This window comes from Empidonax traillii, unplaced genomic scaffold, assembly GCF_003031625.1.
Source record: "Empidonax traillii isolate 1590-97213 ecotype Southwest subspecies unplaced genomic scaffold, ASM303162v1 scaffold92:size1159251, whole genome shotgun sequence".
Lineage (NCBI taxonomy): Eukaryota > Metazoa > Chordata > Aves > Passeriformes > Tyrannidae > Empidonax > Empidonax traillii.
Genome location: NW_020955285.1, coordinates 888,871 through 915,222, shown reverse-complemented (window position 1 = coordinate 915,222; position 26,352 = coordinate 888,871). Strand labels below are relative to the sequence as shown.

The 26,352-nt window shown below is 38.3% G+C and overlaps 1 protein-coding gene across 3 annotated transcripts in view; it reads right to left on the bottom strand.

The window, feature by feature from the left end:
- EXOC2 (exocyst complex component 2) overlaps positions 1 to 25,455 on the bottom strand; it is a 121,815-nt gene extending 96,360 nt beyond the window's left edge. The window contains exons 1-4 of one of the 3 annotated variants that reach the window (XM_027881665.1): positions 25,336 to 25,455; positions 11,176 to 11,331; positions 6,468 to 6,644; positions 4,919 to 5,045 (exon numbers count right to left, since the gene is read on the bottom strand). In XM_027881665.1, coding sequence (XP_027737466.1) covers positions 4,919 to 5,045; positions 6,468 to 6,644; positions 11,176 to 11,293 — 422 coding nt within the window. In that variant the 5' untranslated portion in view covers positions 11,294 to 11,331; positions 25,336 to 25,455. Of the gene's footprint in view, positions 1 to 4,918; positions 5,046 to 6,467; positions 6,645 to 11,175; positions 11,332 to 14,284; positions 14,415 to 24,533; positions 24,680 to 25,335 lie in introns of those variants that run through there. The other 2 variants (XM_027881667.1, XM_027881666.1) reach the window with 2 other exon arrangements.
- Positions 25,456 to 26,352: the final 897 nt, after the last annotated feature.

Here is a 26,352-nt window from a genome sequence, read left to right as displayed (position 1 = left end):
TCTGAATAGCAACCAGCATAAACAAGCTCCAGCTAGAGCTGCTGCACACTCCCCCCTCTGTCTGGTACCAGTCAGACTCCTTGAAGCTGGCTTTGTATCAGCTGTACTGTGTTAATAATGCGTGCAAGAAGACCAGCATAAGGGACACTGCTGTAGACTAAACACAACAAATCAGGTGTTAACAAAGGTCTCTCCAACCGCAGCAAGACCAGGATGCACTCTGGCAATTCCTCCCTAGTAGCACTGGGTTCATCAGAAATATAAAAACAAAGTGGCAATCATATTTGAGAACTGGCAGAATGTGGTAAGAGAAGTCTACTAAGAGATTATAGGTTGGTGGCTGCAACTGATGCATCAGTTTAACAAGCAGTTACATGCTATTTTATTTTTTAATGTCATAAAGCTACGAATAAAATATTGCAACTCTTCTACAGCTTTCACAATTTTTCTGCACGCATCTCTCTGATCAAGTTTCCACAAGCCCATCACATTCAACGATGAACTTTACAGCATTTCCATACAAGCCCTTTAAAAATAAATAAACAACTCAGCCTCCAGAAAGTCTTTTCCTATGTCATGGTAGCAGGCTGACGTTTACCATTAGGTGGCAGCGTAAGATCATCCGTTTCCTTCTCCCAGATGAACTGTTTTGGAAACTGGCGTGGGAAGAGGGAAACATCTGTATTGAGTGGGTGGATACAGATGTGGAATGTCCTTAGCATGTCAGCATTTGCTTTCATGTACGAGACGGATCCACCATAGTGACCTCTGCTACATGCAAAACATGTATTTAAAAATTTTCTAACCTCCGCTAGATCCAACTGCTGTTAGAGCTTTGCAGAGAATGGATTTTCTTAGTCTGACAGAGTAGTTAGAAGAGTTAGGGAACCCTTGATTAAACAAGGACTTGTCGTGCAAGAGGGGAAAGTTTGCAGTACATTGGAACAAGCAATTCGCCCATAAATTTTATGTAGACCTAAATTTTCCACCACCAGATTTCAACCATTATCTTTAGAACACAGGCATCACATACTCTCTCCCAGAATTGTTCAAAATTCTGAATGATCCTGTGTTGGTAGGACATAGCCTACCAACAGCTCTAAACTACTAAAACCAACCCATATACTGCCACATCACTGTTAAGGTCCACGTTTTCATACCAAGTTTCACATGTCTCAGGCTGAGATGACTCTGCACTCTTTCTCTTCCCTCCTTATTTAAGACTTCTCCTGGTAAAGCTAGCAGCCCTTGACTTGGACACACGCAGTCTTCACGGGCTGGCTGGCTGGGCCCAGAGAGAGGTGGTGAATGGAGTTACCTCCAGGTATCAGATGGTCATTAGCGGGGTTCCCCAAGGCTCAGTACTGGGGCCAGTCCTGTTTAATATCTTTATCAATTATCTGGATGAGGGGATTGAGTGCGTCCTCATTAAGTTTGCAGATGACACCAAGTTGGGTGGGAGTGTTGATCTGCTAGGGTAGAAAGGCTCTACAGTAGGATCTGGACAGGCTGAATTGATGGACTGAGGCCAACAGTATGAGGTTCAACAAGACCAAGTGCCAAGTCCTGAACTCGAGTCACAACTATCCCATGCAATGCTATAGACTTGGGGAAGAGCAGGTGAAAAGCTGCCTGGCAGAAAAGGACTTAGGGATGTTGGTTGACAGCTGGTGAACATGAACCAGCAGAATGCCCAGGCGGCCAAGAAGGCCAGTGGCATCATGGCTGGTATCAGAAACTGTGTGGCCAGCAGGGTGAGGGGAGCGATTGTCCCTCTCTACTCAACCCTGGTGAGACTACACCTCAAGTACTGTGTTCAGGTACTGTGTTCAGTTCTGGGACCCTAACTACAAGAAAGAAACTGAGATGTGTTTTAAAAGATGCATGTCCAGAGAAGGGCAATGAAGCTGGTGAAGGGTCTAGAGAGTAAGTCATATGAGAAGCAGCTGAGGGAGTTGGGTTGTTCAGCTGGAGGAAAGACTCAGAGGAGACCTTATCAGTCTCTACAACTACCTGAAAGGAGGCTGTACTGAGGCAGAGGTTGGCCTCTTCTCCCAAGCAACTAGTGACAGGACAAGAGGAAAAAGCATCAAGCTGCACCAGGGGAGGTTCAGACTGGACATCAGGAAAAATTTCTTTACTGAAGGGGTGATCAGGAATTGGAATGGACTCCTTAGGGAGGTGGTGGAAGTCCTGAACACTGAAGTGTTCAAAAAACAACTGGACTCGGCACTTAGTGCAATGGTTCAGTTGACGAGATAGTGATCAACTAAAGACTGGACTCTATGATATTGGAGATCTTTTCCAGCTGTGATTGTTTAAGGGTTCCTGGCAACATCTGTGTAACACCACAGCTAGGAAGAGAAAGGTGGCACAGCCTGGCGTTGCACTTAAAGTGAGCATAAAGACGGAGATAGAACTGAGTCTTTTTCTCCACTATGCAAATTAAAAAAACAGAACTCAAATATTATTTAAATTTTTTAAATACCTACTTTCTGGTGGGAAATAAATACCTCATAGCACACACACAACAGGTACTAAGGTACAGCAATGCCAAAAATCCCTTATCTGATTGGATCAGTTCTGAGTTTTAAAAGATGAATGAACAACCGCTAGGAAGGCAGGAGAACAAATGTGTGCAAACACTCTTTTACAAATACATTTGTGACTTTAATATCCAGCAAGTTCACATTTCATTATGATTTAAATTATTTTTTTATTTAGCTGCTGAGATTCTTAGTTAGTTGCATGACACAAGAACTGCAATTAAGTTTTGGAAAATATGAAGAAATAATCAGCTAGAAATTATGTATACTTACAACTTGTCAAACCTGCAGGCTGAAAGATGATGGCCTGCATATTGTTTGTACATATAATACTTAAAATATCTTGACTATATAAAAAACAGTCAGGAGGATGAGTATATATTCACAGTTCTTTCTTTGTGTTGTTGCAACATTTCAATACAAAAAGAGAATTCCAGTGCATATTTTGAGCATACATGTTACTCCTATAGCATATCTAGAGGCAGTTTTGTAATTATTAATAAAACTTTTTAGATCCCCTATTATCTATTTCAGATAGGTATATCTATATCTATAGATATATCTATATCCATATACTTAATTCACAGTTCAAACCTTTTGTACACTTAAATTCCAGTCACTCCCAATTAAAAGAACAACTTATCTGACTTAAATCCCAGATAAAATATTGAAAAAGATGTGTTCAAGGAGTATAGGACTGAAGTAGAGAAAAACATGTTAATGATAGCCAGTCACAACGGCTTCTAACAATGTTTGAGAACATATTATATGTGTTCTGAGATTAAGTGCTTCACTGAAAAAGTAACCAGACAAAATGAATATATCATTACGGAGACTTGCTACCATAAAATGGATTAAAATTTAGCAATAGAATACATCACATGGATTAAGGAACCAACTATAAAAAACCCAAAACCAAATCCATGGAGAAGCAACTTGAGAACATTTGTAGGTAAAGTTTCACTAAGGCCCACATAACCTTTTCAACAGGATTTAACAGATTTATCACCAACAATTTTTTATAAATAGTTGGTAAAAACATTAGGAAGACTGTCATGCGGACTGAGAAGACAGACTTGTCAAGGAAGCAAACAGAAGAATATGAACAAATTCAAGAAGATACAGCTAGAATAAGGAATAAATTCCAGAGTATTGTTACAGAACAACGACAACCATACCAGCAGCAAAAGCAGCAACTCAAGAGCATCAGCTAACAAACCACTCACTGCTTATTGCCAGTGCAACATTGTGGTAAAAAGTATTATTATGGGTTTTTTTTAATTTCCAGACAAGGCAGGGAGAGTTGAGGAGTGACAGAAAGTCTTCTAGTAAGATGTCAGAATATTGTCCACAGTCCTAAGGTCCATATTTTATCAGAGCTTGGAAAACTGAAGAACATGAAATAAGTACCTGTCAGAAGTTATATCAGAGGTTAGAGAAAAATACTACCAAAAAGACAAAATCTTCTGCTTGTTGCAAAAAAAGTGGGTTAGTAGTTTGAAAAGAAAGAAAAATACATATTCAAACTAGGAGAGAAATGCACAGCCAGAGGTTCAAAGGTAAAGATGGACCCACTTGAAATCACATTGAGATTTTGGCAAAGTGCAGCTTTCCCATCAGAACAAGGTAATAACGGACAGTGCAGATTTTCTTCAGTGCACTACCCCTCATAAATAGAGTATTCAGCAGATGAGACCTTAGCAATAGGCTACTTTTTAATAGCCTGTGGTTTTGGTAGAGCTGGTATCTTGATCAAGAGAAATATTATTCCTAATGCTATTTCTAGGAGTCAGACAGATATGGAGCCCTAAGACTGTTCCATTTAAACCCCCCTAATTCCATTTATCATTCAATATCAAGTTTCAATTTTAGAACAAAAGTTACATAAATTCCGCCATACTTAAAAACAAAAGTAAAGAAGACTGTGGGTTGGAAAACAGTATTAATATTTCAGTAAAATAAACTAGCTGATGAAGCATAATAAATTACATTTTACAGTACAATTTTAGCACAAGATAGCAATCTAAACATCCTTAAAAGCCCCGTGAAACTCAAATGCAACAGTAGGTATTCTGTAACTACAATGTATAAATCTGAAGCCTCAGGTTATTTACCAATCCTTAAAATCTAAACATCACTGACGTTCAATCAGTCTTAGATTATCTACAGCTCTAATTGATGGTTCAAAATAAAGGAAGCAGGATACTGTGTGCACTACTCCTTTTGGTTCAAAATAGCATACCAACAGCTAATAGATGTATGAATTTCTAAACCTTTCCCTGCCCTGTAAACCATTAAACTTTTCTTGAATTCACAAAGGCACATATAGAGAAAACCACTAAAAAAGTGGATTAAAGGCATTTGGTACTCACTTGTCTATCTCAATACCAAGAGGATTAGCTGGACGTAGGGACAAGGGGGGAATCCCTTTGTTCCTGTCAGTGCGCATGTCATAATAGTTCATTTCATCCACCCAGACAGCAGACTGATCCAAGATACCTAGAGAAAACAAAGTGCAGATCCTTAAAACAACAAGGGCAGTCCAGCACCATCAACCTCTCACATACTGAATTAATTTGAAAAATTCTGATAAATATAAAATGCATGCCTAGGTTATATGTTGGGAGATAGATGGAAAAACAACCTGGATGCAATTATGCTAAATTATTTTATTACAGTTGCTGAAAAGGTATTCATGGCTGAGCATCAAACATTACCCTCTTGCAGACTGCACAGTTTCAAGCGCATTAGGAGCATTTTCCTGATCACAGAGTATTAGTATTTTCAGTCTTGCAGGTCTTTTGGTGTCTGTTCAAACCTTGTCATCTACTACTTTCAAAACCATCTCTTACCTGGAAGTCTTCTTATTTGCATACTTTAGGGTTTTGGTGCCATTCATTACCCAAGAGGTAAGTACGTAAGTGAACTTTGGCCACACATCAAGATAGATGACGATGACTCGAAGGACACAGAACTGACTTCGTTTCCAAAGTCTTAGCATAGACAAAGCATAAAGGTGAGGCACAAGAGGTCTTGGACCTCAGCTGAAAATGGAGCCAGCCATACTCTTGGCCTTGCCCTCCTTTAAAACACCTGTCATATTCTCAGTACCAGAAATTACTCAATCCCCACACTTACCTGTTTTTTAAAAAATATAAATTCTCCTCTCCCATCACAAAAAGCTTCACTGTTTAACATTTGCACTTGATTCACCTTTCTATTACTAAGATCTTAGTGCAGCTTCGGAAAAAATTATGTGTTGTCACTAAACTACTGAGAATAAAAGCCTAAAATAATTCTTGTGGGAACTCTTGCCTCAGAAAAGATAACTATCCAACTTCATCAATGAGGGGTTCTGAAAGAAACATTTCCAATCCAGAGGGTATTTAGACTGGATTCTAGATTAGGCAGAGGTCCTAGACTGCTTGGCAACATCATTTCATTGGTAAACATCTCAGGAAAAATACTTAAGGCTTTCCGTCTTGCAGGATGGTTTGAATAAGAAATGGCACTGATGACTCAACTTTCTTTAAAAGATTAACTGTCAGGTCAGGATATAGGGTAAAGTTCATGAGTTAGTTTGTATTTTGAATTTATTAGTACACTACTTAAGAGTAATTACTGGCTCTGTCATTAGATTTTTTGAAGTTTAGAAGTTTAGTGCTACTCCTTGAAGAAAAATAAAGGGCTACTTTGCATTAGTCATTGAGGGTTTTATCAGGATATTGAGAAAGGAATAATTTACATATACCGTGACTTTATCTCTACATATATTTGGACATTTTATTGATATACTCTGTTTTCTAGACAATAGAAAATCATCCTGAAGTGGATCCATTTCCAACACACATTTTATATAAAGAGACAGTCATATATTTGTTTAGCAAAGAAAACAGATGTGGATTTGAACAAGAAATATACCTATTTTCTCAGGTTTAAGTAGTTTGAAGGAAACAGTTGAAGTTCCTTTGCCACCAGACTTTGTAGTAACAATAATGTCTCCCTTGTCATTTTTAGCCTGTCCAACTCGACACACAATTTTACTGGCAGACATCCATTCAGCAGTTAGCAGACAGTTGTGTCCACAGATTGTTAAACCTAGGAAAAAGAAAAAAAAAAGAAATATCCTACTGTGAATAGAAGTGGCTTTGAAATTCCGTAATACAAATACATTTATGATGCTTCATGTATTTTACATAAAGATATGACACTTCACCAGCCCCCTCCAGTCAATTACAGTTAAGGAGTCACAAATAAATTTTTCAGATATCCCTAGGTGACTTCAGGTCTTTTGTCCCAGTGAGACTTCATGAGACACCTGCAGCGCTCCTTGGAACTTACTTACAACTACCAGTTGCGGGTTACTGTGACTTTTACTTCATGTAATACAACAGACTTTTCTGTTTGCAAGCCACTAGAGATCTGCTGTTCAGTATCCTACTTCTGTGGAACTTCCATCAGAACTGCTTGCAACAAATGTTTCATAAGTTCAGTCTACATGACTTGGTAAAAAAAAAAAAAAAAGACACTGTAACATATTCACAATGAACAATGTTTCTTCAGCCTTACTAATTTAGTAGTACTTTAGTGGACAGAGAGCGGTTCTTTAAGTAGTATTGACAAATATTCTGCCCCAATCTATTCTGCAAAAAAGCCATGATGCAAGACTGATTCTGATGAATAAACTGCCCTGGTTATATGAAAGAATAATTGGGTAATGTTGATCTATTCCCTATTCTATACTCAAAAATGACAAACTGTGAAGTACACAAAGTCTTTTCTCATAGGTAGAGACTGTGGTATACTAAAACTTGCCAAGTTTTAGTGTTTAAGAACACCTCTTAAACACTTAAAAGTCAAGGTACACCTTAATATAAGATCCAAGGCTTCCTGAGATTTTATGTCAAATAAATGTCAAATGCCAATCCAACTAATCAACCTGACTGGTTCTGGTCAGATCAGACTCTGTTGGCTGGAACAGATGGATCGTTTTCTCAGATCTAGAATAACCTCTTAACTGGAGTTTTGCTGTCCTGAAAAACTGGCAAGATTCTAATTTCTGTAGTACTGATTTGGAGAACAACTTCATCAAGTTCATCTGAAATAACACCCTTACCTAGGAACACGCATCCAAAAGGACGAGGCTGCACTAGAGTGTTGGTTGAACTGGAGTACAAGTTAGTCAAGCACAGCAGTTCCTCCCTGTTGGCTTGGGTTTTGTTTTTAATTTCTAGAGAGCTCTGACCAATTTAAAAAATGCTTAACAGACAGAAAAGGGTCAGCATATGTGGCTCAGTACCAAAGCTTCACACTTACTTTTTCTCACAATTTAAGCCTCTGACATGACACAGCAGACAAATTTGGCAGTATTCATGGTTGTCAGACATAGAAATGTCTTATTCCCTGCCAAAAACTATTTTGAAAGTGAAATCCAAAAAATAAAAACTAGAAAGGCATTGAATCTTATTACAACTGAAATTCATTTTACTTGAGCAAGGAGAGCAGATTTGTTTCTCAAAAAATGCCTGAATAAAGTAGGGGGAGTGGTGCAAAATCAGATACAGACACATAAAAAGAAGACTTCAAATTAAAAGATATTTTGGTTATTTCTTTGCACCATTTTAACCAGGTCAGGTTTTAATTTTCACAGGTGAAGGAAAAAAAGCATATATTTATGATGCATGGGTTTGAACCTTATGTTATATTATTAGATCTTTTCTGATTTTATGCTAGCATCTTCTCTAAAGGAAAAAAAAATGTGGTAGGGAACAAGACTAACTAGAAGGCTTTGTCCAAACCATTCATAAAGAGGTTTTCACCCTAGAATTTCAAAGGTCTGAATTCATGCTTAAATTAAGTAATACTTCAAAATCAAGAACTGAGCTATAGCAATTTATTAGGGTAAAATTTTTGAGCAACTGCTTTATCGATCCTCAAATCAATTATCTTCTACTCATTTGAGGTTCCAAAAGCTCTCAAGAGAACAAGATCACAAGATACAGCACTTCTGAAATGGCAGGACACAACCTTAGCCTGTGTCTAAAAAATGCAACAGAAAGTTAACTCTCTATTATTAACATTTTATATACCATACTAAATGTGGCACAATTTCTAAAGCAAATAAAGAGAAGTTTTGATAGTGCAGGTACGACATTTCTTTCTCCAGAAAGAAAAAACTTCCCTTAAAATAAAATTTAATTTGAATCTATTTCACAGTACAAACACCTTTAAGAACATCATACTCGGGTTCTAGCTTTCAGGTGTCTTTCACTAAATGGGCATAAGTAATTCTCTTATTGAGACTTTCCAATTTTGGATAAGCTTATATATGAACAATTTTACAATGTCTGCAAAATACAGCCGAAAATGTCTCAAAAGACAAACTAAACCTTAAAAACACAAATGTTAAAGGAATCTCCTGGATTTGACTTTTTGTACCAGGACCTATAGAGTTACAAATAAAAAGTTTATTTGGTTTCAAAGATACTAAGAGATTACTAGAAGGCACTCTCTTACATAAAATGAAAAGGAATGTTCTTCTAATATGTGATACTCTGTTTATATATAGAAAAAAGTTTCTTGCTTTTCATTTTACTCTAATGCATCTCAAACTTTATAATCTTTATAAAAATCTCACTCAAACTCTCTTAACTCTCATGCCTACAAAGCCTCACTTCTGCAAGTATTTCCACTCAAGTTACAGAGAATATTCACATGCCTAATTTAACCATTAAAAAAAAAATCTTTACATCTTGGACCTAAGTCACTTACTGGAGAAAGTTGACAATTGAGCTAATAAAAAAAGTAAGGCAACTGATTATTTATTTTTACCTCAAAACATAAAATTATTAGCAGCTATGTGTTACCATTGTTACTCTGAAGGAAATACAAGAAATATAAACAGTTGATCAATTGTAATACTGTTCAGGAGACGTCCCCCTTCCAAGAACCTAGCACTGATAATTTCTAGAGGATCATACCAATGAATTAATGAGGTTACTCAAGTAAATCAACCACACAAATACACAAGAAATATACTCACCTCAAACATAATCAGTTATTTGAGGATTTCTCAATAAAGATTCATTAGTGTACCACAATCTCATCTAGCAGCTCAGGAAAATACTACTTCCCTTTTTGAGAGATAGCAAACTGAAGTGAAGCAGAAAACTGCAGTAGATTATGCTTGGCCATAAAGCTCATTGTAGTGGCCATGAATGGAATTTGTAAATCTTCGTTTACAGCCATGAAATGAAATATTTTTTCTAGCAAAGCCAAACAAAATTCCAATGGACTTCAGAGGAGTCATGATTCCACAACAAATTAGACAAATTGTCTCTAACTAAAGTACACATATGCATAACTTACAAAAGAAATAGGGGAAATTCCACTAGTTATAGTTAACTTGGATATTCAAGAAGATTTTACAAAGTCCTTCTCGAATGGCTTACAAAAATTATGCAGTTATAGGATATGAACCTTGAATGGGTAAACAGTTTGTTAGGACAGACACAGGGTTACAGTAAAGGGTGTGTTTTGACAGAGGAAAGTTTCCACAGGGTTATGCTGGGATCACTTATGTTCACTATATTCATAAATTACAAGATAAAAAGATTATAAAGTTGATATTTAAAAAAAAAAAAAGTGGAGCAGAACTTATGAGACTGAGTGGATGCACTATAATGTAGATGTTATATAACAGCTGAAGTTCAATAAACAAAGACATGATGCACACAGGCAAAACCTTAAATTCACAGATGAAAAGCTCAAATTGACTTCTAACCCTCAAGCATTAAATCATGGAACTATAGTAGGCAGAACGATTAGTTTGATACTTAGTAGAAGTTATATGGAAAACAGAACCCTATGGAAGAAATACAAAACAAAAGTGAAAGTACAGTGTTATGCCACAGTGCATTCATATCCTGAACACTGCATGTACCCAAGATGATGTTCACTCATGACTGATAGTGAGACCAAGAGAGATTCACTGAAGAGCAACAAGAAGGGCCAAAGATACATACAGAAAATAAGCCAAGATGTTTCAGCTGGAAATGAGGCAATAGAGCAGTAATGAACAAACTCTGTATGGTCAGGAGAATTAGAGTAAACATCTTGCACTCTCTTTCAACAATGAAGTTACCATGTTAAACTCAAAACAGCAATGGAAATGGTTCTTCAAATAATGTGTAGCTAAATCACTGTCATAACTGTGCAGATGCACAAACCAACTTTGCACTAATTCAAGGAACAGCAACGCTATAGTGACTTTCTCAACACATCAAAAACTCTTCTGGTAGGAAAGTTTCCATGCAGAGATTCTCAATGCCTGGGAAAGTAACAAAGGTCCATCTCATTACATCCACCCTCTTCTTGTACACTCCAATATGCATTTACTCTTAGTGTTCACACTCAGAACAGGATGTTGCGTCAGGTTAAAGGTTCGTCTAGCAAGTGTGATTAGTTACAGATTGGGCAGCACCCTTGAATTTCTGGATTCAAGCACATATTTGTGTAAAGGGCATTTTTCTTACCATCCAACACAGATTCCACCATGCAAAAAAAATTATCTTTAATCATATCCAAAATGTTACATTCTTCAGTATCAAGAGGTTTCTTTTCAACTTACCTATGAGGTCTGTAGGCCCAGTCCCCAAATTTTCTCCTCTTATTGTCACTTTTGTCCATGATATGCCTTCATTGGGAGAGATGCCAGTTACAAGTGGGGGCTGCCGTGCTCGAGACATGATGTCTATTCAGTTACTGAAATCTGAGCTGGTTTTATCTGTTCAGCAAGAAATAATAAATTAAAAACCCAATAGTTATATTACATAAAAAAAGTTATTAAACCTTTCAACCTCTTCTTCTAAAGTGGTAGGGAAACATAAATGTGAACATGAAACGCCACCCTCAAAGCCTTTTTCTGCCACATAGTTATAAAACAATAAACAATAACTACACCCTCTTTGCATTTCCTTTTTTATAAATTAAATATAGCTCTAGTTCCGAACTACAAAGGAAAAGTATATTAAGAAAAATAAGAAAAAATTCAAAATTCTAAATGAAACTCTATACACACTCCAAATTACTTATGTCACAATTCAAGTGAGTCTATTCAAACCTCTATTTGAAAGTATTATATTCCTTAAAAATATTACAATTGCTAAGCTAAGCTAAGTAATAGACTGTGAATACATATTTGGATAACTTCTCCATCAAATAAGACTTACTGACATAGACAGTTCCATGTGAAAAAGTCCACAGCACTTATTTCTATAAAGCATCAACATTTTTATAAACTGAGAAAACTAAAACATGACTTACAGACACTACACTAATACAGATCACCAACAAAACAACTAATATCCCAACAGATCAACAAAAATGCACATAAAATTACTGAAGAAGCATTTCCAGAAGACTATTCCTTTGCACCTGAAATTAGGAGTCAACTCAAACCAGTTTAATTAGCTCTGTCACACAAACACCAATATGGAACACGTTATTCTGCCTACATTTAGTTTACTAAGCAATTCATCACAAATTCCTACAGCTTATTAGCAGCTTCCTTTGTGCAGCTCTGCAGCTATAAGTAGCTATAAGAAGCTGATGAGTATAACCTGAAGCATGTTAGCTCCCACTAACTTCTCCATTTTTACAACACTAAATACCATCAGTATTCCAAAGTCCCAGTTACACATATAGAGCACTTTAGTGTAAACAATTTTAAAAGTTCAGGTTGGTAAAAAAGTGGAATATAAGCCAAGCCTCAAAAGGTTTCTCTTATCATTATTTTGAATTGAGATGTATTTTCTATTTTTACTTGCTAGTGGTCAATTATTCCATGAAACCTAGAAACTCTGTAAATCATCCCCAACAATAAACTCCACCAAAATTGCAGTTTCCAAGCACCTGCAGTTAGGAAATACTTGAATTAAGTAAGACATATTTGTTTCAGCTGCTCCTGCATATAAAAATACATTAATCCTACCAGCGTACACCACACTTCCACACAACCTCCCCAAATTTTTCAGTGTTACTAGCTAGATACGTCGTGAATCAAAGAAGCTCCCACAAATTGGTTTCTTTCTTCACATTCCAAAGTTGGAACGCACACTGAAAATGAAGATGGAAATCGAAAAGGCAGGAATCAGGAGGAAGATCTCATGGTGAAAGAAATCAAATAATGCCACCAGAACAGTATCCTGTCACTGTCTGTCTGTACCACCGGTGCATCGCAGGTAACTTATAACAAAAATTTACATTTTTTTCTGATCCAACTTCAGGGTCCACAGCCACACCTGGAGTCAGTGTGAAATGCACTGTGAATACAGGGAATACTACACAATGATCTGAAATACTGAGGTCCTAAATAACAACTTCAATTCTATAATTACATCTGATCTGAAATGTGTTTTTCAGTTACACATATTTACAATAAGAATGCTCAAATCTATTTTTGAAGACAAATTCATCAATATAGAAAAGGCATTTAGATACTCTGAACATAACAGAACTATTTATACCTTCAGAGAACTTCTGAGACTACCTTTGAAGAGTGTGCAAATAATAAGATATTCAAATTCATGTGAAACAAGCAAGAACATAATAAGCTGCAGTATATCAGCCAGGTCCAGTACATGAAGGAAGCCTAGTAAGAGTCCATGATAATACACACAATGTAGGTCTGGTTTGGTTTTCTATTTTTAAGCAGCAAACCTCATATTTCTTGACTGGTTGCCTTCATAACATCACAAACTACATTACGTGTTTAATAAAACATTAGTTTCTCTGTTTTTTTGCAAATAACAAACGGATGAAAAAGGAATTAAGTTATACAGCACTGTATAACTTACTGTCTTATATGTAGAATACTGGAAATTCATTTTACATGAATCCAACGTGAGACTAGAGAAGCCAGTAGTCAATATATGCTGTTTGTAACACTGTGGCTAAAACAGCACTGAAGGGAAGGACTGTATCAGCAGATTACAAAGAAATCAGCTGACAGTCTTCTCCCGCTATGGAAGAGAAAGTTGTGCTCCATGCCCTACTCCTATTTCTTTGTCAGCACTGGCTTTTCTCCCCCCTTGCACAGAGACAGTCTCTGCCTCACTTCAAAACTGAGGCCAGGTTCTAGTCTTACAGACAAACTGCTTCCTGCCCCTATCTTGTTGATTCTCCCTCTGACTCTTTGTCCGTAAGTTCAAGCAGGGAGGGAGAGGGGTGGTAGTATTCCACTCTCCTTTCAAATCCAGACACCTTGGTAATTCCTCTTCCTTATCTCCCCATTCCCTACTCCAAGATGCCTTGTCCAAATAACCCACCTACACTTCTGTTGATCCACTTCCTTGCCACAGGTGAAAATCAGAGACCCCATCTTCTGTCAGCCTCCCTAATCCTGGCATCATAAGGCTTGCCCAGCTTTCATCTCTGCTGCATTCAAAACTACATTACCACAGCATCACCTGACAAAACAATGGCCAGCACAATAGAAATAAGCTTCCCAGTTCTCACTGATAAACCTAACATCACCCAGAGAAATCAGAACACGAAATTGCAAGGGAAGTCTTGTTTACTGCTATACTATACAAGATGCATATGCACAGAAGCTCAGACCTTTCTGCATTTGAAGTTTCCTTTGGAGTCCTGCGCAAAGACGATGTTAGAGAAGAATCAAGTGCCTAATTTTACCAAGATGGAGGAGAACAAACGTCATCTATTCCTCATTATCTTCCCTATGAATTTTTCTGAGCTTTTCTCACAGACCCTCAGCAGAGCTCGAAGATACACAACAGCAGTAAAGGAACAGTGCTGCTGTGTCCTCACACGCACACCCGATCACCTTCTGCAGGAAGCAGCACGTGTCTAGATACCAGTACATCAACATAAAGCACCTATTTCACTTTTGAGCAATTTTTTGGTAAAGATTCACGTAGAATATTTATCAGTAACAGACATGTAAAAAAACCCATCTCCTAGAACTTCACGTAATATGCAGAGGAAGAAATCTCGAGGAAAACAAGGAAAATAGGAGCAACTGTGGTATTATTTGGTTGACCACCCTCCCCGCAAAATGGTATAGTTTCCTCACATTGCAGCTATTGTCTGTTTCAAAATACCTAAGCGCACAGGTAATTGGCTTGTTTCAATACCAAAACTCAGAAGTAATATTACAACATATTGTTCTGGATTTCAGAAATTGGCACTAGATCCCGCTTCATGATGAGCTAAATAAATGTAATAAAAATGCTGAGCCTCCTGAGATCTAATATTTCTTCCAAAGTATTTCCATGCTTACTGCAGAATTGCTTTAAAATACCTCACTGGAATGAGAATATCACAGTAAATCTCAACACATTACAAAAGCACTATAGCACTGAGATGTTCTATTATTATTATTATTATTATTATTTTCAAACTGTAATTGCTTTCTTTTATTTCAACAAGTAAAGGAAATCTTTGAAATATGTCATTATTATAAATATCAAGTAAATGCTTGGGAGCCTTCAATTAATTTAGAATATTTCTTCTCCTTATGACAAACATGTCAACAGCCAAAATGACTGAACTGCTTATTGGGAAGCCTAGCCGGTATACTACTACTCTGTCCAAAAAGCAAGTTTCTGAATTTGTTTAAAAATATTTAAAGCAAAGCTGAACAAAAAAACCCAAAACAATTACTTTTTCATTTCGTAAAGCAATACAACCACCTAATTACAGGTTTTTGTTGCAATTCTATATGTTGCCCTAAAACATCACATCTATTTTTACAAGTATGTATTATGCATAAAATTAGAAAAAAGCAGTCCTCTTCCTGAAAGACTGCTTCTCATGCAGACTAGGGGAGATTGCATAGACAGTTTTCTATACACGGTATTTCTTCTGAGGAGTCAGGCTCACTGAAGAAGTGTCAACAAGACTATTTTTTTTGCAATGGACAATCTTCTTCTACGCTAACCAAGGTCTCTTCTCCTTTTTTTTCCTCCCCACCCTTTTCTTCTTCAGACTTCATTTCCTCACGGTATCTCCCCAACAGTTTAACATGGATAACATCTGTTTGACTGTTCCCATGATCTTGCCCATTTTATTCTGTTATTCTGTCATAATTCTTGTATCAATGTGCGAAGAGTTAGAAAGCCTCCGCAAAGGCCACCTACTACAAGGCCATCTTGAAAAATGCCTTTCGTAAACGTAACTTTTGTCTTTACATGACCTTCTCAAATAAACTGTGCTCTCAAAAGGTTTGGTAAAAAAAAACCTTAAATCCAGACAATTATAAGCATTGCAAGTTTGCTAAAGAGAGGACACCTTCCCTCTTTATCCTAAGAAAAGCCACTTTAAAAACAAAGAGTGAAGCAATGAAACATGGTCCAACATGAGCGAAAGCACAAGTCTAGTTGTTTTTTTGACTATTGTAAGCCTTCAGTTTAAAGTTGGTTTAAAATAAGAGTTCTGAAATTTCCACAATCAACTTTCAATGGCGAACAAAGAAGCATAAAGTAAAATGCCAACAGCTACCATACCTGTTTGGTAAAGTAAAGTACTGCTTACCATTCTGGAAGTATCACTAGAATATTAAATAAATGAAAAACAATAATTCAGGATTGAAGCATAGTACAATGGCTGGTAAGTTTAAATCAAAGGAAAACTACACACATCATGAAGGCACGAAACTTTGGAAGGTAACAATCTGGTTTCACCAGGGAAATTTTAGGGAAAATTAGCAGTTGAACTGAGTTTCTGACTTCTAAAATAAACATGGTTCCAGTGACTGAAAATCCAGCTAATTTTAAGTTTTCAGTAGTACTTTGTCACAGACACTGACCTTACAGGATTCTCTTAGAGGAACCCAGACTCAAGGTCAATGCAAGCACCACAGTCATCTAGCAAAGGGAATCAAAGCTCTCAAGAAGGGATGGAATTAGAAGCCAATTTCTCATCACTGAGGAAGTCTAAGCTACAAGTAAGCATGCAAGTATTCACATAGCAAACATTTATTTGTCCTCAGTTACATATATGTAACGATACAATATAAAAAAAATTTTGAGGCAGGAACAGCAAAGCATCACCCAAGTGCAAATCACAGTATGCCTCAGGTGTTGCTGTTTACTTTTAAAAGAAAACCAATCTGAAACCAATAGGTGAGTTACTCTTATCACACTAACATCACAGCATTAAATAATCTCCAAATGAAAAGATTTATAAAATGCCTTTTTAAACAAGTAATAAATAATCAGATTCCAGAACATAGATGATAGACTTTTCACCTTAAACTACACAAACTGGTGCTTCTACTAAGTAAATCTAATAATTTGTTCTCACTAGAAAACGTGGAGAGTCCCCTGAGAACAACACACTATGACAGAGTCAGTGATGGGACACAGCAAATGACCCCAAGAAGGATGACAAAGCAAAATGTTTCCTCTATGTTTGTACTCAAAACCATCACAAACTGAATAAAAGCACTACTGCAACCTTATCTGTGCTTTATCTTCCCAATAATATAAATTCAGACAGACAATCTACATAAAACAAGAATTAAAAGCATCCAAAAAGCAGCACTGTGAAAATAACTGACATTTATTAACCCCTCTGGAGATCTTCAGTGCCCTAGAATTTCCACAGCCTTCATCACTGCATTAATAATATAAAGTCCATTCCTGCAAGCCTGCCAGAAAAGACTGGGAAGTGAATAAGCTAAACAATGCTGAAATTCCAAGTGATATTAAGAATCTATGCATGTTTATTTAAATAATAAAAGACTTGTCAATTTAAACAAGAAGTGCTCACGAATCTTACATTTAGGGGGAAAGAAACTCTTCAAAACACCGCTAAGCTACTTATAATGAAAAGATGAACATAAAAAAGTGGGTAATTTCACTGTCACACAGAAAAAACAAAGGCTCATTTGTCTTGCCCTGTCATATCCGGCGTGCTGATTCAAGCCAATATTAACACTGACAAACATGTTGACTTACAGGACAACGCTACATGCCAAAAATCAGTTTCAATTTGAGAGGATGTGCGAGTTTTGCAACAGAAAGGGCAAATGACAAAAAAAGAAAATACCTGCAGTATTAAATGACATAATATGATACCCTTTGCTTTTTGAAAGGGCTCCTGAATTTTCCTACCAGCCACAAAGCGTGTACTAGAGATTTTAGTTTTAGGGCAGCCAAGCAACGAGCACAGCAGTTTTGCTTTCACAATCGCCATACTCGCTCATTCGGTATCTCAGAGGTTCTGCTTTCCATAACCCAGCCAGGTACATCTTCATGGTGATGTATCTTGACAGAGTGAAAGCAAAATAATCACAGCACTCTGCGATGCCATTAACATTTCTGAGTCACAAGGGATTAAAAGGCTTGGACCTGAGGCAGATGCTGCGAGAGCCCTGGGCAGAGGAGTTCAGCCTGGGCTGCAGCTGCGAGGGATTGACACCGCTCACAGTGGAACCCGGCTCAGGAGAAACTCCGGGCACAGTTCCGGCATCCGAAATAAATTAAAGTAAACAGTGTTGCTCTCTCTCATCCACCCTGTTAGCAGCCTCTCGGTTGAGCTGGAGACCACACACCCAGACCACACAGCACCAGCTGAACTTACTCGCACGCAACATCTAGAAGCTGTCACTCTGCTGAGGTATGAGGAGGGAAACAGGGGGGCCGGAGTGCGAGAGTGCGTGTGTGTTTAGAAAAGCTGCTTGCTCTCTCCTCCTACCATTACAGCTGGTTATGTTTTGTGTGGTTGGGAAGGAGGGAAAGAAGGGAGGGATAAAAAAGGACCTATAAACCTCACTAAGAAAACATACTGGTCTTGGCCTTTTGTAGTAATGATTTGCACTCCTCCTGTACTAGTTTAGTAGCTGATGAAGGGCTAACAAAGCATCCATTTAACATCAATTAACCTTCTATCTATCACACGTCAAAAAAAAAAATCTACACTAGCATAAATCTATTTCCTTGTACATATTAAATGACAGCATCCTGTCAGTTACAATGCAGAACATACCTGTATATTGATCTATTTTTACATCAGGAGTTTTGAGATATTTATTTATTTGGAGAAGGGAGAGATTCCCCACAAAGAACAATCAACCACACAAATGCCTTTATGACATCAAAACGCTGAATTTTTTCCACAAACATTCCATCATAAAATGAAATTTTGTTCATTAGTATCATACACCATAAACAACCTGAAGGAAGTTAATGAGCCAACATACAACACTGAGTTTGTAACTCATCAGCGAGAAGTAAAAATAGCAAGCCACTAAAAATAGATAAAAAGGAACAATAACCTATAACACAGATGAACAGAGACTTTTAAAATGGGGGGGGGTTCCTTTGTTTCTTTTAGTTCAGAAAATCATTTCATCTGCCAATTATATCACCTGTTCAAACAGAAAAAGCTGAATAAAATGCTTGAAGACTTATAAAATCTATTTTAGTTAGTCTACTTTAAAAAAAAAGATTTCCTGCCCTCTGCTCTGCTACCATGAACACACATAGCTCCTCCATCAAACTCATCAGCACACAAATTTAATTTAATACATACACAGTCTGGGCAGCCCAGAACCACAGTCACATTTTCACGTCAGTTCAAAATCTTTTTACCTAAGTGACAAAGACAATCTCCAAGTGCCGCTATTGAACAAAACCATCAACACTACAATAATCCAAACAGCCCTATAAACTTGGACTAAGATGTTTTTGTTTGGGAAAGCCTTAAGAAAAAAATTCAAAAAAATATTTCCCCTTATCAAATACGTTGTCAAAAAATTAGCTTTAAAGTTCTGTAACTTCACACGGAAAATAAATTATTCCCCTGATTTATTAATTATATGAGCATGATGGTTTATACCAGTTCTTTAACGAACACTTTTGCTGGTATTTTCAATATTACAGCACCTATTCATTACCAACACTCAAGTCAAACCAATTTAAGTTTTCAGAATGTCTGTTTTGGTCATGCTGAAGTGGCTAGAAAAAGGCAATAGCATGAAAGAAAATATAATTAAAGAAAGTCTGAACACAGGTGTTTCTCCCCAAAATTTCCTCTACTTCCATTATAAATTATATTACAAATCCCCAGAAATTAATTCATCTACTTGGTTAAAAGCTTCTGTATTTATTACATGACACACCACTGTAAGCCAGCAACGTTTTGAAGAAAAGCCCTAAACATGTACATATAAACATATATCTAAAAAAAAGCCAACTCAGCTTTATACAAAACCAAATCACAGATGGTCATAAATCTCCTATTAATTTCTAAATTCTCACAACGCACGTTTTCCTACATCTGCTTCTACCTCCAACATTCAGCAAAGTTTGCTTCATCCAGAAGTCATTGTCCTTACTGTCCTCCAGTTAAGCCACTCTTTCCTCTTTTGTTCTAAAGTTATTCATAATTTTCTGCACATCATTTCAGTTAATAGGAAAATGGTAAAGAATCTTAATACCCTCAGCATCCCTCAATCTTATGTTATTCAACAGCAGAAATTCGAAAACAATACTCCAAGCACCAAAAACTTTCAAATATGTTTATTCAAATGCATTCAGAAAGATCCAGAAGTTCAGAAAAATAAACTAAATAAATCCCAAAGGGATGAAAATTTTTTTTTCGAGAGAAAAGAAACAAGACACTACAGATTTTTTTCTAAGCCCTATAACTACACATAATATTCTTTATAAAAACACTATATAACCACTGTAATTACACAGTTCACATGGCTGAAGTTTTAACTTGGGTGCTTGTAGGCAGGACTGCAACACCAAATTGAACATTTGCTATGGGACTTTTTTGGCAGTTCCTTTTGTTTCAAAAGTATTTAAAAGACAAGATGTGCACTTGTGTTACTGAGATTCCTGTATTTTTCATGTTCTCTCCCAAACACCTCTTTCTGGCCTCTGCTCAGGGAAGTACTCAAGCCATACGCTATAGCTTTTTTCTCGATTCACATGGTCAAACACACACTCAAGAGTAAACTCACGGGTTACCGTGACAGACTGTGTGCACAGGTATTTTTCCAACAAAAACCTGCTGTTGCCTTACATACTCTTCATTTCCACTCATCTGCCTAAAATCCCTTCTCCTGTATGGAGCTATCATGCTTTTAGAGTAGTAAAGTTGTCTTGTGAAAAACAGAAGCCCCTGTGCCTTCTCTGCTATTGAAAAGGAAGCATGAGTGGAACTCATTGGCTATATACCTAGCTTCTAAATTTTTTGTCAAATACCCAATGTGCAGTTGCAAAAAGCAATGCAGACCTGTTAAAATCACAGTGAGATTCGAAATGTCACAAGACTTATAGAATTCTTATATATAAAACTGACAGTACTTTGCTTTTTTAATTGAGACATTTTATGAATATCTCAAAAAAATTAAATTTAGTTTTGTCCTCAATACAAAAGCAGACAGTTAAAAAGGAATTTTTGTTCAGCATAAGCCTAGATCTTTAATTAATACAGGCTTTCTTATGAACTTCAAAATACAAGGTACATTACTTTCGGGTTATCCACAAAGTCAAAGAAAAAAAATACAAGTCTAAATATACCTAAAACCCCCTGATTTATATTGTAATCTGATCCACAGACACTTTTACACTGCCAGAGACCCCACTGGTTTCTGCACAATATAGCCTAAGGTCTGCCTTTGAGAATTAAACTAGAAATCTGGGAATCTGCAGTTCCCTTAAGGTCAAGTGAAAACCAGACCCATTAAGGACTTGGTGTCTCAGAAATTTTGTTTTACTTAAAAACAAAGCAAACAAAATTAAAAAGGAAACGCAGGCTTTCACATTCATCACCAGGTGCAATCACAGTATTTTCTAATGAAAATGCTGTACATACTGTCCGCAGAATAACAGCATCTGTTGCTAAAAAGGGCTACACAGCCCAATTTATTTTTGGAGAAAAAGCACTAAATGCTTTCAAAACAATATAAAAAGTACCATTCCAAAGAATTTCTTCATAGGAAGGTGGAGAAGTGTTTGATTTGGTGTTGTTTAAAACACTAAATACGTAGTTTACCTTTCCCTATGCAAAGCCAGTAACGTTGCGATCACAATGAATAGTTATTTTCAGGCATTTCTCTCATTACTCAGCTTCTGGGAAAACTGCATGCTTCAGGTTTGTTGGGTTTTTTTCCCCCTCCGGGAGATCACAAAAATGAGTTCTCCGTCCTGCCTTTCCCTTCTCCTCTAACTTTGGACACTGGGAGAATAATCCAACTGCTTTGGAACTGAAATGCAGAGTGAAATTCCAGAAAATAATTTCCAGGGTAAGCTACAAAAATTTTAATCAGCTAGATTTTTGAACTCATAATTTGCAAGCTGTAAACATAAGACTTTTGCTTTCATGTTCAGCACAGAAGATGAAATATCAATCTGACATGACCTCTATACATGTGCTGTCTAATCATCCCTCATCCTCCAAGCACCTTTACAAACAAGATTCCCTCCATTACCAAACACTGTATTTCTCCCCTGGGAAAAGTAATTTGAAAGGCAACGTTGCACAGCCCAGCTTCACAGAATGTAGGTGGTCCAAGACAGAAGGTCAAAGTTAAGCTGAAGAGCTAACATCTGACTTCTGCTAAAAGATACTAATTTAGCTGTTTTTATATTTTTGAACCTTTGGCTTACTTTTAAGTAGAGCAGTAGATTCCACTCTGTCTGAAAGACTCCCATAGAAAATAAAGTCATTGTCACACATACAGTCTTCTGAGTACTATTTTCCAGTCTGTGACTGTAAAATGAAGTACTACTTATTTCTCCTGTGCAAGGTTTTCTTGGCCTGTTTGCTTAAGTAAATAGTGATCTATGGGTATTCAAAGTACATACAGGTAGTGTCCGTCTGTGCTTCACAGGCTTTTGTCCTGGAATACAAAGTTTTAACAGTGGATTATTTCATGGAGACTTTCCACAGCTGTCAAAATCCGTGTTTTTAAGAACACCGTTTATATTCAGTCTTCTGTCACCATCCTATTGAGATAATTACTTCTTTCTTTTCATATTCTTTTTCGGTTTTGGTTGGTTTTTTGTTTGCTTGGTTTTTGTTTTTGTTTTTAAATGAAGTAGGAAAGCCACAAAGCACAGAATAAACAAAATTAAAATAACTGAAAACTGATGTTTAGTGTCAAGTACAGCGCTAAAGACTTACTGAATTTAAAGAAAAACGTACCAGCACATTGAAAGAAATTGATTAAGTATGGTTTAACATAATGTATCTAAAAGTTTTCATCACTTACAGAGGTCATTGCCTCTGCCTCTTTAGTCAACCTACTTATTTTGCTTTAGTCCAGCTTCTCTGGGAAGAGCAGCATAATAAAGAAAGGACTGTATAAGTGAATAGAGTTTCTTTCTAACAGGACCTTGGGAAAACAACTGGTGGATTACATATTTTAATGTCTGTTTTTTCCTCAAATCTTCTCAACAGCTAGCAAAAGACCCTCGCTAGCAAGAAATCCTACAATCTCAAAGAAAATCTGAATAACTACAGATTTGAAAACAGTGAACAATACTTTTTGTACTGAAGACAAAACAGTTTCTTCGCATAACAATATCAAGTAATTTCCTCAAGACTTAATTTTTGAATTTTTTATTTTTTATTTTTTTTTTAGTGTTCATGACTTAGAACTTCAAATGGTTGGGTTTTTTTAGAATTCATTTCAAATATTCATTACCTTAGACCGTTGTTCAGCTCCAAAATACAATAAAGCAATTACAGGATTAAAAAACCCTGCAACTGTCAAGTCTGTAAAAATATTGTTATTTATTGAACAAAGGCCATAAAAACACCAGACAAGTTTAGATTTTATTTGAAAAAAATCCAGCATAAGTTTGATGGATAACATGCTTTTAATCGAACACGTCCTAAAAAAGTTATGTTTTCCATAGAGAAAACGTTCTTACCATTACAACCTAAAGTAAGTTTCACTGAGTTAAATCCTACCAGTATAATGACAATAACTGCATCTGTTTTAAATGATGTTTCAGACAACAGAAATCCCATCTATGTAAAAACATTGTTGTTCAAGGAGTGGGCATAAATCACAAAAACTGTAAACTATCCATGGGAAAGAAATCAGCAGCAGGACATGCCTTTTGCTGCTTCTTGCTGGGTCAGGCAAGCTGTGATAAGATGCTATCAAAATAGGAAAGCAAGAATTACAGAGCTTTCCTTCTTCAGCTGAGCAAAAGGTAAAGGAAGAAAACAGATCTGTTTTCCTAAGCCATAAGTTTGTTTATTTGCAAGCCTTTAACTGTTTTGACAACTTCAGTAAAAGCAAAAACAAAACAAAGTTTATAGTAATGAAATGTACAGAAATCACTAAAGGAGAAAAGAGACTGTTTACTTGTTTTCAGAACTACTGGAAAGCCTGGAAAGTTGAAATAAGATTACAATTTTAAACTACACTTTAAATAATGAACATTTGGAGTTTACATTTAATCTGATGTTCTGTCAGATCTAGAATGGCTTAATATTTCATTAGCTTTTGATTCAAAACTTTTGAGCCTATGGCTAGAAGCTGTTAACCCAAAACAAGCAAGCAAATTGCAGGAAATAAAGAAAGAGAGGAGAAGAGAAACAAACAAACAAACAAACAAACAAACAAGGAATAGCTGACAGAGTAGAAGGAAGACTATGCTGAAAATCAAAAAATCCCTTCTGGAAACAAGAATTCCCAAATATCGGCTATCTACCCCTCGCTAAGAGATCATTTTCAGGTTCCTAATTAGGATATAGAAGAGGCAAGGAGGCCTCTTCTATATCATTATATATATAACATTTCCCCATCCAGCTCATTGACCCTTCTGGACTGCAATGCAGATGAGGAAGAAATGTAGAACTGGGCAGGAAGTAAAAATAAAATAAAATAAAATAATTAAGTCACAGAAAGTGTAACACTTCCAAATACATATGAAGGAAATCAACCATCTCTCAACCTGTATATGTTATTTCAATTCCTTCCATATTTCTTACTCTGTTACTTTACTACTGCACTCGCCTAAGTACCCACTCATTTCTGGGGAGTTGTGTCTGAAAGTCGACGGTACCACTAAATACGAAGTTAAAAAAACTAAAAAACCAATCAATCCTGCAAATAACCAGCTTTTCAGAGGTCAGACCTCACCTCTCCCTGTCCCCCCTTTCCCCTGCTCCCTCCCCCGGCACACCCACGGTTCATTGGGTGTGAACTCGATCATCTCAGACAGGTTGGCCTCGATGATCTCTGAGGTCTTTCCCAACCTAATGGATTCTGCGACTTCAGACAGCACCGAATGTCCCCGAGCAGCGGGCGGGCCCAGGAGCTCCCACCAGGCCCTGCCAGCCACGAGCAGCAGAGGCAAAGCCTACGGAGCTGCTGCCGCCGGGCCCGACCTCTGGCAGCCGCCGTCACCCAGCGGGGCACCGTGTGCCTCCCGCGGGGCTCGCAGGTGACGGGGAATCCCCCCGCCCTGTCCCGTCCCCGGTCTCCTGCTAGGGCGTTGAAGGATCACGGAAAAGCGGCTGCAGCCGGGAAGCCACCGGGGTACGGCCGGAGACCAGCGCCGCCCCCCGCGCCCCAAAGAGCCACCCCCGGGAGCTCCCGTCCCCCCCGGGGAGCCGGGGCGGGGACGCGGCGCTCGACCCCGCCCGGGGAGCGGAAGGCAAGGGGAGGCCGAAGGGAGGGGGGAAAGGGGAGGCCTCCGCCCGGGGAAGTGGTGGTGGGGGGTAAGGATGCGGAGGCGCCCCGCAGCGCGGGGCGGAGGGAGCGGGGCGGGGACCGGGGCCGGTCACTCACCGCCCGCCGCCACCGCCGCGATCGCGGCCGCCACCTGCGCCCGGCACCGGCAGGCACCGCCAGCCGCCCCCAGAGCACGTCGATGGAGCGCGGAGCGATCGAGGCGGGGGAAACCCCTCCCTCTCCCACTTGGAAGCCTCCAAAATCCCGCCCCTTGGAGGCCCCGCCTCCTCACAAATTCTGCCGTGCCGAAGGTCTGCCGCGTTCTCGCTCTGATTTTCCCCTCACGCTCTTAAGCAGGGTGTCCTAATAGCGCCGGGGGTTGTGGGGGTTGGTCCCCCCGTGGATGAGGAACAAAGGGGAAAAACTAAAATCATGATAATAATAGCGTTGACAACAGCTAGGGACGACAACAGGACCCCGGGGGAACGGCCTGAAGTTGTGTCAGGGGAGGTTTAGGTTGGATGTTAGAAAATGGTTCTTCATCCAGGGGGGTGGTTGGGCACTGGAGCAGGTAGGTTCCCCAGGGAAATGGTCACCAACCTGCCAGAGCTCAAGAAGCATTTGGACAACACTCTTAAGCGCGTGGTGTGATTCTTGTGAATGTACTGAGCAGGGTGAAGAGATGGACTTCGATGATCCTTGTGGATGTGTCCCTTCGAACACAGGATGCCCTGTGATTCTGTGAACAACAACAATAAATGATATTGTCCCTGACGGCAGAAGCTCACCCAGCAGCAGCGTGGGCACCTCTCTACTAGGGCTGCCCAGGGAAATCTTTGAGTCTCCTTCTCCAGAGATATTCCAAACCTGCCTGGGTGCATTCCTGTGTCACCTGCTCTAGGTGATCCTGCCTTGGCAGGTGTCTAGGTGATCTAGACGCGAGATTGCTAGGTGATCTCCAGAGATCCCTTCCAACCCTAAATGTTCTGTGATTCTGTGAGAGGAGGGCTTGGGGGTGCTACTGCTGTGGGTGGCAGAAGGAAGGGTGTCAGAGAAAGGCGCAGGAACAAGCAAGTGGGCAGTGCTGCCAGTGCCCAGTAATGCAAATCCTTCCTCCTTTTCCTGTGAAACAGT